This window comes from Monomorium pharaonis, chromosome 3 (genome assembly GCF_013373865.1).
Source record: "Monomorium pharaonis isolate MP-MQ-018 chromosome 3, ASM1337386v2, whole genome shotgun sequence".
NCBI classification, from domain to species: domain Eukaryota; kingdom Metazoa; phylum Arthropoda; class Insecta; order Hymenoptera; family Formicidae; genus Monomorium; species Monomorium pharaonis.
Genome location: NC_050469.1, coordinates 26477585 through 26492722, shown reverse-complemented (window position 1 = coordinate 26492722; position 15138 = coordinate 26477585). Strand labels below are relative to the sequence as shown.

Sequence of the window (15138 nt, the reverse complement as noted above, 5' to 3'; positions counted from 1 at the left end):
ATTCCGATTACTCACAAAAGATACATTTCTCACATGAAATATTATTTCTTCAATAGGATCTCTAATATCTATTATTAGATTAAGAATTTTTATATTTATTATTTGAGAAGCTTTAGCATCTAAACGTAAAATTATTAATATATTTTTCATAACATCCTAGAACAGATTGAGGGCTTCTTGTTAGCTTGTGCACTAAATTCTCTTTCTTTTTCTCTCTCATTTTATTCATTTTATATCAGATTTTTATTATACACATTCAAGTTGCAGAAACAGAAAAGTTTGGAAAACAGTAAAAAAAGTTACGTAAACTATTTGAACTAACCATTTCCGGAATCAACAGAGTTCATTGATAATCGGGACAGTTTAACGAAAGTGCGGTTTTATTGTCATATAAGAAACGACAAATCCACGTATTGTACTCCGAAAGTTCTCTCTCTCTCTCTCTCTCTCTCTCTCTCTCTCTCTCTCTCTCTCTCTTTTTGTTCGCGCCCTGTATGTCTTGTCGGCGGTGAAATTTGCGAGAGGAACAAGACGAATATACAGCCGGTGCCTCTAACATGTGTATCATTGTTACTTTGGCAGTTCTTGGAGCTCGCGCGTAAGGGTCGATATCTCTTCGTTTTCCGATGTTGCAGCGTCGATTCTAAACGCCTTTAGCGAGTAATGACATGAGTCACAGAACACTTTGTTAACACGTAGGGGGATAAAAAAACTTAATCTTACCGGGGGGGGGGAGCAGAAATATAGAGATTTCTGCAATCTGTTGTCTATTAAGCGATTATCATAAGATTAAGACGTATCTGTGTGGAAAATATATGATAGATAATCGTATAAATTTTATAACTATTAATAATGTAATAGTATTCTTAAATAATAGGGCTAATAACTACGGGATTTATCAGCGCTCTTCGGCGCGAGCTCTACGACTACGACACTCACCGATTTTGTACATCGTGTACTTTGTAAACGGACTTGAAGTTTATGATACTAATCGCGTTCTCTTTCAAAGATACGTTTACGCATTTTAAGTGTATCTCTCTCTCTCTCTCTCTCTCTCTCTCTCATTTTTAATTTATATTTTTTTAATGAAGTGAGGGAGGTAGGTTCAGAAACGAGGGAGGGCTTTTACTCGCGCTTGAAAATCACGTAGACGCCACCGCGCTGTCTTTGAGTCCTTTTGCAGAGTATTTAAAACGATAAAATTAGACGATGTTCGCGCATCCTTCGGGATCCTCTAGCGACGTATACACGGGTAGAGGGAAAGGAAAAAAAGGAAAGACAGCGCGAGCGTGCCCGTCGCTTTCGCGTGAGAGAGAACGAATGTCACGCTTTTCACTTTTTTTTTCTTCGCTTCACGTCAGAGTGGCAAGACGTGCCGCTACAATAAACGCGCAACGTGCAACGAGAGCGAGATCTCGTCGAGAAAAAACGCGCGCGCAGCGCGAAAGAAACGAAAGTGTCAGTTGGGGCGAGTTGTGTCGTTGCTGTTCTCCTTTCTTTTGCTTCATTGCTGTGTGATTCTCGCGCGGAGTAAAATCGCTTGGAAGCGATCCCCGTCGCGAAGCACTGTTCGAATGTCGAATTTCTCACTTTTGGCTCCGAAATTTCATACCGGCGAGTACATTTTACTTTTCGACTTCGAGCTTCAAAATATAATGGAATAGTGTCAAGCGAGATGTTTATTCTTGTTAACATACATGTGTATTAATTATCGGTACCTCAAAACGTTTCTGTAAGAACGCTCATTAGAACGACTTTATTCTCACCCCCTTCCAGTTGAATATTGCAGTCGATTTGTTTGGCGCTTGAATATCTTCAAGTTCAACGCATTTATCGAATGCGCGCACATGTGAAATGCGGATATAATCAAACGTAGCGTTATTTTACTCACTTATTTTATATATTTACTTTGACATAATTTTTTCCGAAATAAATAAATACACGCTCGATAAAGGAGAAGAGCTTGCAAATGTGGAAGCCGCATTTACAATAATATTCTAAAAGAGGGTTTGCTTTATGTAGAAAAGTTACGTTACATCTCTCTCTCTCTCTCTCTCTCTTTCTCTCTCTCTCTCTCTCTTTTTCTCTCTCTATAAATTGCTAATAAATAACGTACACACGTACATATATGTGCGTTACGCTTTTTAATTTCTCCCGAAGCAAAGCTGCTGGACACTGTTCCAGATTTTCTCGGTATATAATTTAAAGCCTGGATTCGCGATGAGGCACGTCCTCTACCCCGTTCTCAAAAGAGTGATCTCAAAGCTGAATGGAAAGGAGAAACGGCGGAATAGCTAAAAGGAGATTCTCGCGGAGAAGCTCGACTATATGCATACACGGAGGCTGTGGCACTCGATCTTTCTTTACGTAATTTACCCTGCCGGAGAAAGATCATGTATATGTATAAATGTATATCCATCTTCGTCTTCCACCCCCCCCTTCCCGTCTTATCTCACTTTCTAACTGTTTCTTTCCCCTTATCACATTTTTGCACAGCTCCCACGTCTCTCTGTGTCTCTCTTTTACGTTAAGTATATCTCGCTCAGTTACGGTATCTCGTTTTCCCTCTATCGTTCTCACTCTATCTCTCTCTCTCTCTTTTCTTCCCTCTTCCCCCTATCCCGCCGTTTTCCTCCTGTTTCTCTTTGTCTCTAAGTCTTACTGTTCTCGCTCATCCCGTTGTACGATGGACTTACACGAGACTCCTCTCTGGATCTCTACACATCTCTGTGCTCCGTCTCTTTGCTCTACGTTACTTTAAGTAAATCCGTTATTACTTCCACCCATACGAATGTACATACTCGATGTCATCTACGTTTCTTTATATTATACATATATATATATATACATACATGCATATACGCAACTTTATGTCTCCCTGTATATACCCGCTGACAAAAGCTGACCGTACCGTATGTTAAAAAAAAAAAAGAACAAAAAGATAAATCTATAACGATCAGAACCGATCAAAAAAGCAATAGAACCGCTGAGACGAAAGAGAAATGAAAAAGACGAAATGTAAGTTGTCCATGTTGAGCAAGTTTAGCATATTGGCCCTCCACGCTACTCTCTCCCAACTGGCACGAATTCTAGTTGTACGCTAGCGTTTTTTTCCTCCTTGGCGGCTCGTTTCTCTCACTCTCTCTCTGTCTATCTCTCTGTCACTCTTTCTTTCTCTCTTTCTCTCTCTCTCTTTTTTTCTCTTTTTCTCCCAATTCTCCCCGTACGTCTGTGGCTGTCTCGTTGTTTAGCTGAGTGATATTTCAGTTCATAGATCGTATACCAACTTCTCTCTCGCTCCACGTACACACATATATGTATGGCTCTCTGTCTGTCTTTCTTTTTCTATTTTTTTTTTCTTCTCCCCGCCCCCCACCCCAACCCCTTCTATCTGTCCGCTACCCTTAATTTTGGTTGCGAGCGCAGACACACGAACACCAAACTCGTCCTGAGTGATGCACAAATGCCAAACGTCCGAGCGCATTGTCATCTTTGCGAGAGGTATCATTCGTGGCGCGCTCGCAATTGTGATGCTGCGGCTACCGATCGACGGCAGCGGCGATCGACGACGATTCGACGTCCCATCGATATGCAATACGCGCTCGACGTGAGCACGCGGTAAATAAATACGAACGAGAGAATTCAACGGCTCCGCCGTTCGGAGTTCGATTTTTTTTTTTTTACCTTTGCGGGGCGTTGAATGCGAGCGTTTTTATCCAATGTACGACGCCGGAAGTATGGGGGGGGGGGGATCGGCGTACGAAGCGATGCAGCCGATAATCTTTGACCGGTAACAACGACGGAAACAAATGCGCGGATCGCTCGGATGGAAACGCGGGCGTTTGGTTGTTGTCACATTCTCGCTTTTCCCTGGTATAGACAGGTATAGACTGGAGGTACGTGCACAGGCACAGATTTAATGGATGCACTCCTATCGGGCATATCGAATGAATTTTCCTCCGAAGGGGGAGAAAGGGGGTTTCGACGTTGCGAAACGTATCACAATGCTGGCCGATTGTTATACTGGGGAAATGCGCGCTTTGGAAACAACCGTAGATTGACATTGTACATGAACGCTTGTCGCAACGGCTCTTCTTCGGCTTCAAAAGAATTTATGCACGTGTAACTGTAGAGCGAAACGGTGCATCGGTACGCAGCGAAAACGCTTGAGGTGAACTCTTGAAAATACACAAATGTCACGAATAATGGATAACGTTGGTAACGATCGATCGAATCGACTGTAATTTACAATTAATGCGTATCGTTTGAGAAACACTTTTTTTCATAAACGGCTCGTAACTCGTGCAAATGTCACAAAGAGCAAGATAATCTTTTTCAAAGAATAATATTCATTAAATATTTGATTTATAATTTTTACTAGATTCAACACGATAAATTGCTGAGCGGTGAAACTTGTACGCGATAGTCCTATTTTAAAAACGCAAGACCGTTATGAGAAAAGATAATGGGGAGAGATAGTGAAGTTGGAGGTTAGATTATTTTTGCCGTGATTTCCACCCGGAATCTCATCGTCATCTTTATTAAAATTCATTTTTCACTTTCTACTTTAAATCGGGATAAAAAGATTCTCTCATCTCCTCGTCCGCTTTTATCCGCGATAACTTTTCTATTCCCATTACCGAGACTATACCTGTTAACAGAGATTGTTCGTAGAAATAATCTCCGAGCATAATTCTGACCGTCTCATGATCATTAATTATCCTTTCATGTTGTATTTTTTATTTTAAATAATATAAGAAATGTAATAATTATATCTTTATTAATATTTTCAATTCTTATATAACTATTAAAAATGTAATAATAATGGATTCGCAATTCTCTTAGTTATAATTTTGAATTTTATTTGCATAATTTGATTGTAACTTTTAACGTGATTAAAACTCCATTTCTCTAAATTTTTGCAAATTAAATTAAAATTAATATATTAATACTATATTCTTTCAGACTATTCAGACTATTTCTAAATACTACTTTATCTCTAAAAATTTATCTTCACGTTAAAGTATAGTTTAAAATTAACATATTATCCAAAAGTTTATCCATAAAACTACATAGTATCAAATTTTAGTTTCGAATTTAGAATATTAGATTATATTTACATCGTAAATTCATATCCTATTTCCGGAAACTGTTCCGCGAAAATAACATTAGAGTTACGATATCAATTGGTTTCAACTTTCACATTTGAATAGAACAGCAATAGGTAGATGCGATCAATTTGCATAAACAAATTTTTTTAAGAGAACACAAAAGCATTGGTAAATTTATTTTAAATATCGTGTGTCAAATTAAATTACAAATAATAAATTACACAAATGATGTATTATTTCTAATATTTACGTCATTGAAATGTAATTTATTGCAGCCGAAGAAGCGCGTCGCGACAATACACACATGTTTGCTTGCGTAGAAAGAAACCTTTTCAGTAAAAACATATGTAAATACGTATTCATCAGCTTACAGTTCGGGAAAACCGTACGTGAAAAGAGAAAAAGTGATGGACGATTTATGTTTTTTCGTGATAAAAGTCTTTGACACGCTGGAAGGTATGCGAGGCTGGAATCCAGAGAAGATATGTGAAGCGATATCGTGGAAACATCGGAAGAGAATGCAAGGAGAGGAGAAGAAGACCGAGAGGAAAATATATAAATCGTCGGTCGTGTGACAGAAAAAAAAGATGTTAAAAAAATAATTAACAAAGGTTGCCAAACGAACGTTTTTCTTGACTGTATCGCACGTACAGGGTTGTAATCCACTATTACGGAATTGTAATAACATGCGTTCATGATGCTGTTTCGAAAATAAAAATATCATATAATAATTTATATTTTAATAACATAGAAAATTATGTTAGTTTGCTATTAATGCTTTGAAACAATTTATTGCTGCTTATAAGAAAATAAATAATAATAAATCAATTTTATTTGGGTGCATATTATAATATTATGAAGTTTTCTAATTGTTTAATTTTAAACATTTATAAATGTAATATCTAACATAATATTTAACATAATAACTAAATTATTATGTCTATATAATGTATTATATTTATAAATATCTTAACATAATATTAATGTTACTTTTTATATCTATAACAATTATATAATTGATGTTATTTTTTACAACTTTTTGTAATAAAACAAAAAAGACTTTTGATGAAATCCAGAATATATTTAAAAATCTATGAATATAAGGATTTTAAAAGATTATAGCAATAAAAATCTAAGAATTATGAAATTTTAAAATCTCTACATTTTCAGATATTTTAATTTTAGATTTATAAAAATTATGGATTTTTAAAGCTTTTTCAAATTAAGATGTGTGAATAACTTTCTCTATTAATTTTTTAAATAGGGATTTTCATAACTTTACATCGAAAAACTCTTTTATTTAACATATTTTTTATACGATATAAGAATTATATATGTAATGTTGTAGTCAGTAAAAAAACTATAGAATTATTTATTATTTATAAATAGTAGCTTTAAAATCTTAATTATAAATTAAAATTGATTAGAAAAAATTATTGGTCCAAATTCTTAGTTTGAAAGAGCGAAATAAAAATTAAATAAAAGTGAAATAGATCAGTACTTTTCTCGGATTACACCCCTGCACACACACGATTACACACCCATAGTTGCTATATGTATGGTCTGCGACATGGAATGGGTCTTGACACGAATAAAATTAAACCTCGAGGACTGCTCTTAGTTTGCTCACATTCTTTTTCTTCGTTTTATCTTCTTAACAAAACTCCACCGCGAAACCGCTTCTGCATGCAAAATTAACTCCGCTTTGGTCTCCTCAACAACCGCGAGTAGAACACGAAGGTTCCGTTAAAAATCCTTTCAATGTGTTTTGGAGATTGAAAATTTAAGTATCTTTACTTTTGTTCACGAGTTTCATCGGTATTATTGATATATAAATTGATTAGCAAGTTTTTAAAATTTTAACATTTATTATATATTAAAAACTCCTTTTATAATAATTCTTTATTGCAAAATATCAATTTTTATTATTATATTCTCTCTGTCTCTCTCTATCTATTTTGGGAATTATATCTAGATTGTGTAAAAAGTAAGGAACGTTCGTCACCACTTGCAGGTTCAGAAATCTTTATCCCTTCGGATTACTATGCATTAGAAACGTTAGGATTGTTTTCCTATCTTTTAGGAACAAATAGCAAAGGAGAGGCAGGTGACCGGTCGAATACAGATCCAGGTTTCGTACGAGGCAGAACGCAAAGAATTGGTCGTTTCGGTTTTTATGGCCGACGACTTATGTACGCGGGAAGACACCGGATTCGGCACCTTACCGGAGGCTTTCGCAAAGCTTATCCTTGCTCCGCCATCGTAAGTCCATGGACATCTCATAAATTTTCAGATTGACTGTATCCGACACGTTGATCTACCGCGAAATCGATTCTTGGCCGCATAAAATTTACGGTTACAAAACGACATAAAGATCACAAATTTTATATTATATAATACTAAAAAACATACTTAAAAAATTAGAATAATAGATTGATTAATATCTAAGAGTAGTTCTATGTAAGCGCAATTAATTGCTTCTATGTAATTGCTGCTATGTAAGCGTATTTAATTGCTTCTCCGCGAGAAACTTCGCCAAATTAATTTCTTTTTCTACACTTATCTTTTGTTTACCTTGTGCTTCGACGGTTAAAATAAAAGGTTAATTAATCACTCGTGACCTTCACAGCGGCGAGGCAGCTCCGCTGAAAACTATCGTAGCTGAGCCGACCCAGAAACCCATCTGGAACGCTACATTGTTCTTTACTGGAGTTGATGGCGAGAGCCTGATGGAACGTGTGATCGAGGTGACTCTTTGGGATTACTGTCCCGATGGCGATAATGTGTTCCTTGGTGAATGCACTGTCGATGTTCAGCGAGCGCTTGAAAATGACAGAGCGGTTTGGTAAGTGCATTTTTTTAAGGCCGAGGAGATTAAAGAACTTCCTGAGCCGAATAGCTGTAATCACAATTTGGCAAGCAGATATCTGATTATAAACCAGTGATACAATTTACGAATTTTTCCAGCTAAATTATAATTGCTAAACTTAAAAATTGTTACAAATTGACAAGGATTAACGAGTATTTTAAGGAGTAATTATTAGACTAAGGTCGTCAATATTGATCAATGATATGCGTGCGCAAAACAAAAAATAACTATTTTTAATAAAACACTTCTGGGCCTTGATTGTTAATTTATTATCTAAGTAAATTTTATTTTAATATTATTAATAGTTTAGTTTCTAAAAAATAAAAAAAGTGTAATTTTGAAAGATTAATTATTATCCATTGAATTATAAATGTATCAAGTATTGCGCAAAATCTTCTTTCATAAATAACAAATAGCTTCGTAAATTGAATGATATCGCGTGTTATATGGTAATCAGACCGTCGATTAACAATAATGGCAAAGAATCGAGGTTCCGTTATAATGTTCATGTATCGAAGCGTCTATGAAACGTCAGGTATCGATTGGAGGATCCACGTGGACTTCGAACGGGCAAGTCGCCGTATTGCTCGCCTCGCGGCTCGGTATCGATGGATGTCGCTCAGAGATTGTTCAGGAAAGAGCTGCGGGATCGTAGCTACAGCGACGATACGCAGAGCGACAGCGGCAGCCCGGAGTTCTGCTTTCTGCATCCGGATCATGCCTGGCACAATTCCAGACGCGGTTCCAGTCAGTCCGAGCAACTCGAGGTCGAGCCCTACGAGCTCAGCCGGGATTACAGCAGATCTCTGCCGGGTAGCCGCAGGAGCAGCTTCCAAAGTCAGGGCGGCACTGATAGCAAACGTGAGTGTCACAGAAAGATTCGACACGGTCCAGTTTCTCTTTTAGATCGCTAGCGGAAATGCAACGACGCGTCGGTAAGAGGATCTTCCTCAAGTAATTTCCATTAGTCCCCTGAGAGAGAGAGAAATTAATACGAGGCTTAATTACGAGAATATTTAATATTATAGAAGTCGGAAGGGTGGAATTTTAATTACAATGAAATGATATCTTGAATTTAATTCATGTCAAGCCTCTCTACTTAACAAAATTTTAATTCTTAATCTTACTCTAATTAATATTTCTTAATGTGTAACTATATTATGCGCGAAGCTAAGAAATATATAAATAGATAAAAGATATTAGATTAACGTTTATAACAATTGTTTTTGCTGTAGAAATTAAAACGTGAAGTCTATTAGACATGAATTGTTAAGTAAGTTATCGTGAACGCGTTTTTAATTTAATATTCAAATTGATATTGCAAACGATTTTTAACGGATTTATTATACATAAATATGACGTACTCAATCACAGATTATTGAAACGGATCTCTTAGAATTAGTTATAAGAGTTCAGAAGTTTCCAAAAGCTTTCCTGTCAAAATTTTCGATATCATTCGCGAACACTCGACCTAATAAACCACGTTCCGCTTTCCGCTGCAAGCTGGCCATCATCCTCAAGCAGACTCACCCTTCTTCTACTCCTTTTCAAAGATGATATAACGATAGAGTGGGACTATCCGTGGTGCTATTGTTGGTTGGCCTCCAATGCTGCTTGGAAGCACTTGGCACGCTTAAGTAACAGCTTCCTCGATTATCGCTATTCGATTACGTCACTTCAGCTAGAAGGCGCTTGTGTAAACGTTGTAAACAACAAAAATCGATGTACCGCGAAGTATCGTAAAAAATAGCAAGCATCAAAGAAGCATTAAAGAAACAAAAGGATAATGTAAAAAAAAAATTCTTTTTTTATGAACTTCAGAGCTGAATATCTATATGTTAAATTTTTGTGAGTTAAATTTTGTTTGACGAAATTCTAATAAGAAATGTTATTATCAATCTTTGATATCGTTAACGTACGATTTTCTCGACTGTGTCTGACCGCTCGTACTTAATTTATCGCAGGGGGAAGCATGTGTGAAGCCGATGGGCCCGCGGTGTATTATAATCGCGATCGGCGGCGAAGCTCGTTCACCCGACCGATGAGAGATCCGGAAGAGATCCTGGAGGGTCTACGGGCGTTGAAGGCGACCAAGGGCGAGCTTAACAGGACCATGAGTCTCTCCGGTGACAAGAGACGCGGCAGCCGTGAGTATAAATTTTCCCTTGCTTTCTCTCTTTTGGCCATCATTTCGCTCGTTCGTCCGTCGTCCGTCTGTTTGTTTGTACCTCTTTGTACCTCTCCATTCGTCACCTCCACGACCATTTTTTACTGCATTTTGTGATACACTTTTTCTCTTTTTCTTGTCTTTCTCTTTCCTCGTCACCGTTACATTGTTGTTTAACGTCTTGTTGGTAAACCATCACCGCCACCATCTCGCTCGACCAAGAGACTCATTAATAAATCGTCATATCATAATTGCGCATCCAGATGTACGTAAGTGTGCGAGTGCGCGTGTGCATTGTGTCCGGATGTTTGCGCACCGTCTCACATGTGGTTGTCCAATCATATCCGTTATATGTATATGCATTACACAAGTCACCTGCCTGTTTCTTTCTTTCTATTAATGTTGTTTTTTTTTTCTTCCTATCCTTTATCTTCGATTTTTGGAATACAATTTTTGTGTAGAAAATCAAATTTCACCACATTCATCGTCCTACGACTTCTAAAAGATATTTCTGTTGTACTAATTGTAAAGCAAAAGGTAAAGAATTAAAAGATTTTATTACCTACTAGAAGAATTAATAAATAGAAATTAGTAAACATCATATTCTTCATTGAAAAAAAAAAAGATCTTATTTTAAATCTACATAATTGACGAATACTAAAATTGGCAATAATAATAAAATATAAATCTTTGAAGTAAAAAGTCTTTGATAAAATTTTGAAAATATTTTTTTTTATTCTTGCGTCTATACTATTTGTTATATGACACGTAGAATCAGGACACTTTCATAATAATTACCTCCTTAACATATAACTTCATATAGTTTTTTATATATTATAATTTTTGAACTTTTTTCAAATTAAATTTTATATACATATAAAATTTATTTTGTAATCATGTTCCTAAGTCATGTTTAGTGTAACCCTCACCTGTATGTTTAGCCACATCGTGGTAACATTTTTATAGAATTAGAAATCCTTTTTTCTAATTTTCCAACCTTCTTATATTCGGATGTCGATGCAATTATTATTTATCTGTCTCGCACTATCATGTCCTGTCGATCCCGCGCGGCTTGACCGAGCGAACGATTTTAATATGCGAAGGGATCTCTCACTCGTTTATCAAAAGCCATGTTTTTGTCCCAGTTTACTGAATCTAAATCGGACGGATTAAAGCGGGAATAGCCCGACCTGGAAAGGATTTTGACAAGGCTTCGGGATACGAGCGACTTTTATTTATAGAATTTCGTGTCTAACGTCGACTCGCCTTCTGTTTTACATTTTCGATTGTGCCTCGTCGCCTTATTTCGTCATACGCTCGATGTTCGATTTACTTCGTTCCTGGATTAGACTAGAAATTTCCAGCGAGCATTCGCCAAAAATCGTCACACAGGTTCGCCGAGCGGAACAGGTTGCGCGGAACTGATTAGTCAACGTCGGAACGGAATCGAAGCGGAATCAGAAAAGTAGAAAGCATCTCGATCGCCGCTGTGGGTCCATCACCGTCGTGAAGCTTTTAAAACGAACCCAACGTGCCACATTTCGCTTGGGCGACTTTTCTGCGAAATTTCAAGCTTTGCTTCGTGCAATCATCCTTCGCTTTTTCGCCTCTTGAGAAGTCATCGTCCAGGTCGACGGAAAATGAACTCGAACTGACGTGGTTTTAGCAAGCACCAAACCACCACCACTTCCGCCACTGTGTCCGTCTCTCGCTCTGCTTGTGTTCCACGAAGAGGTCGATGTTCTCCATCCAAAAAAAAAAAAAAAAACCGACAGAAATGACAAAACGCGATTTGTGCTCTCTGCTCATCTGTATTTGCGATCGCTGTTGCGCGCCGCTGTTGCCTGTTGCTGATTGTTCGTCTTACAGCCTGACAGTAACGATTCGAATCCCCGCTCTCGTTGTGCCTCAGGCTTTTGTCGAAAGAAACAGTATCTATCGTCGCCGCCATCGCCGCCATCGCCGCCGCTGCTGTCGCCGTCGTCAATGTGATCACACTAGCGGAAGATAATTATTCGCCGTTGTGCTTCTGTGCCGTTGCACGCACGTGTGTGACTTTTTACGCGCTGCGACCTTCCGCTCTCTGTTGCTCTCTTTCTTTCTATCTCTCTATCTGTCTTCTTATGCTGTTCAGCCTTTCATCCACTCCACCGAGTGTTGTTTGACACCAAGCGCGTTGCGTGCCATCAGCGATACGCTGCTGATCGTTCTGTTCAGCAAGTTTACCGTTTCTTCGTCTTTCAGGCTTAATGGTCGCTTTAGCTAGCGGCTTCTAGCAAACGTTGAACATATGAAGATAATGGAGATGGATAATACATTAATAACTATATATAAAATATTTTGTATATCGTGTAAGAAACTGATGATCAAAGCACTTAATATTTAGTGACAATATTGTTTTGCTTTTTATATATAATATAATTTTGATAATATTTGCAATATTATGCTTCTAATATACAGAAAGAATGTTTATTTTTCCACAACATGGAATTAACTGTATTTAGTTTGACGCGAAATCATCGTCATAGTAGATTTGCGAGGAAGTAGGCTTTGAATTGCGTCTGGGAAAGAAACTGATTTATGTTTTTGGAGCACGCATGTAAACAATGAATTCAACGCAACGGATCAAAGTGTTCCTCACGATTATTCTTAGTCTGCCTCTCTTTCACTTGGAAACGACCGAATTGTACGATATATCCATCTCATTGACAGTAAGTCGCCACATCGAGCCAATTCGAAGCGATCATTAAGCGTCCCGGACTACACCAAAAGAATCGCAATCATCCAATTAATTTCTCGCCTCCCGACTTCTTGTTGATCTGTGTGCATCTTCGTTCACGTAAAAGTGCACGGCCTCGAGCGCAGTGTGCACTTTGAACTTGACGCCTCACTGTATTGCTGATTATCTTGATATCCTTTCTCGGTCGGCACCGTCCGCCAATGCCAAAACTCTGAACGCTCCTCGTACTCGGCTCGAATCGCGAAACACTCGGTTCGCTCGGTCGAAACGCCATCGGCCATCGTCACGACCCCGATTATCGACGACAAATCGTGGGCCACGCACGCACGACCAACCAACCAACCAACCAACCAATCAACCAACCACCAACCAACCACCAATCGACCACCATCGACCACCGACAACGACAACAGAGTGCGTAGTCCCAACAGTTACTGTGTGGCAGTGCGAGCCTGTGTCTCCGAGGACCGGTAACTCGGCCTCCTTCCCATTGCCGCACTCCACACCACCTCGATAAATAATCGCAAGGCACTGTCAACCAACGTTACGGGCTTCCGGTAAGACACACTCTTTCTCTATCGCTCACTGTCTGACCGCTCTTTTCCTCTATCACTCTCTGTCTATCTGTACTTTGAGCAGAATCTCGCTTCCAGTTTTTGGCCTCTTTAGTTTACCCTCTACAAATGATATTGTAGCATTTGTTCTGCAAAGAGAGAATAAGAACGGAATAGGTTTATTGATATTAAAAAACTTAAATGTAGATATAGATAAAACTATTGATATTAGAATATTTATTAGCTTGAATGTTCAAAATAGGCAAAAATAGATTAAAAGTAGAAATAGGTTTTGGATTTGAAAACTCTGATTGATTTCTTACAGCTTCAAAGAAAAAATTTAATATCTTTTACAAAAATATCTTACGCAATTCTACTATTTAAAAAATTAAACAATTACATGGTAAAACATTAATTCTATTAGTGATATCACATTTTATTTAAAAGTATAATAAATGTTTTTTTTTATAATTTTATTTTCTAAGATTTTACTTTTCTCAAAATATGTAATACTTTTTTTATATACAAGTAACTAAATTTATAACGGAAAAGATCTCTAGCAAAATTTATATGCCAAACATACATTTTTATAATTATTACATAAATAATTTATCTATGTTTATTATACTCTCACGTGTACTAAATTTTTTTCTCTATAATCTTATTTCCTCCGTTGTATTTTATCCTATTCTCCTTTGTAGTTCATACTCAACTTCTTGCTTAATCAGAAAGGTAGATAAAATCTACATAGGGGAATTTGAATAGGGGAATTTGAAAGAGATACATATCATTATACTGTTGATAAAGAATACCGTTCTAATATCTCTCGTGTTTCGCTTTTTTATTTTTGCAATTCTGTATTTTTTCTCTATCTTTGCGCGCACGTGCCATTAATTTGTGTTTCCCTCGATACACGCCACGTTGTATTTTTCAAAGATGCACGCAACGTTATTTATTATAAGACAAGGAAAGGATAACATGTTGGTAAACTCCACCCGCGGAAAATTTTCTTTTTGCACGCGTCTTTCGTGATTCCGTTGTGATATAATTTTTACAACAAGATTAATTATATTTCTGTTAGTTTTGCAACTTCGGGTATATTATTATTTCCTGCTAGCGTTAATCGTACTCCATTTCATCTTCTGCTTTCTTTATTGGGCTAATTAATTATTCTAAACGTCAGGAATTAGTGCGTTAATTCTTTGCTATTTTCTAATTAACTTTATCCCTTTTCTCTCTCTCTTTTCCCCAAGAGTATAAATTCTCTTGTAAATTGGATCGAGAGATTACCATTTAAAAATGATATATGCAATATTTTTTTCTGAAATTGTTTTTATTTTATTCGACTTTATTAACTATTAAAACTTCTTAAGCAGAAATTTTAAACTAAGTAACAATTATAACTTTATTAATATATCCTGATAGTCTCATAGAAATACACGTGCACATTAACTTTGCATCTTTAGTTATTTTAACGTTAACAACTTTACACATAACTTTCATAACTGATGGATTAATGAATGGATAAATGAATAAATTTGCAATTGATAGAGAGAGCACATATACACATACATATAATATATCCATACACGTGTGTTACGCAAAACGTTATTTGTTTATTTAATAATACATTTGCGGAAATAGTGCAATTTTTCAAGTCATCTGCAAACAGGTGAGTAGTAAACAAAATACCATAT

At 37.0% G+C, this 15138-nt stretch overlaps 1 protein-coding gene across 5 annotated transcripts in view; it reads left to right on the top strand.

Annotated features, from left to right (window-relative positions):
• LOC105840044 (regulating synaptic membrane exocytosis protein 2) overlaps positions 1 to 15138 on the top strand; it is a 162922-nt gene that overhangs the window by 141598 nt on the left and 6186 nt on the right. For 2 of the 5 annotated variants that reach the window (XM_012686769.3, XM_012686768.3), the window contains exons 16-19: positions 7195 to 7373; positions 7741 to 7956; positions 8516 to 8841; positions 9945 to 10127. In XM_012686769.3, the coding sequence (XP_012542223.1) occupies positions 7195 to 7373; positions 7741 to 7956; positions 8516 to 8841; positions 9945 to 10127 (904 nt within the window). Of the gene's footprint in view, positions 1 to 7194; positions 7374 to 7740; positions 7957 to 8515; positions 8842 to 9944; positions 10128 to 11292; positions 11916 to 13300; positions 13445 to 15138 lie in introns of those variants that run through there. The other 3 variants (XR_003625753.2, XM_012686770.3, XM_012686773.3) reach the window with 3 other exon arrangements.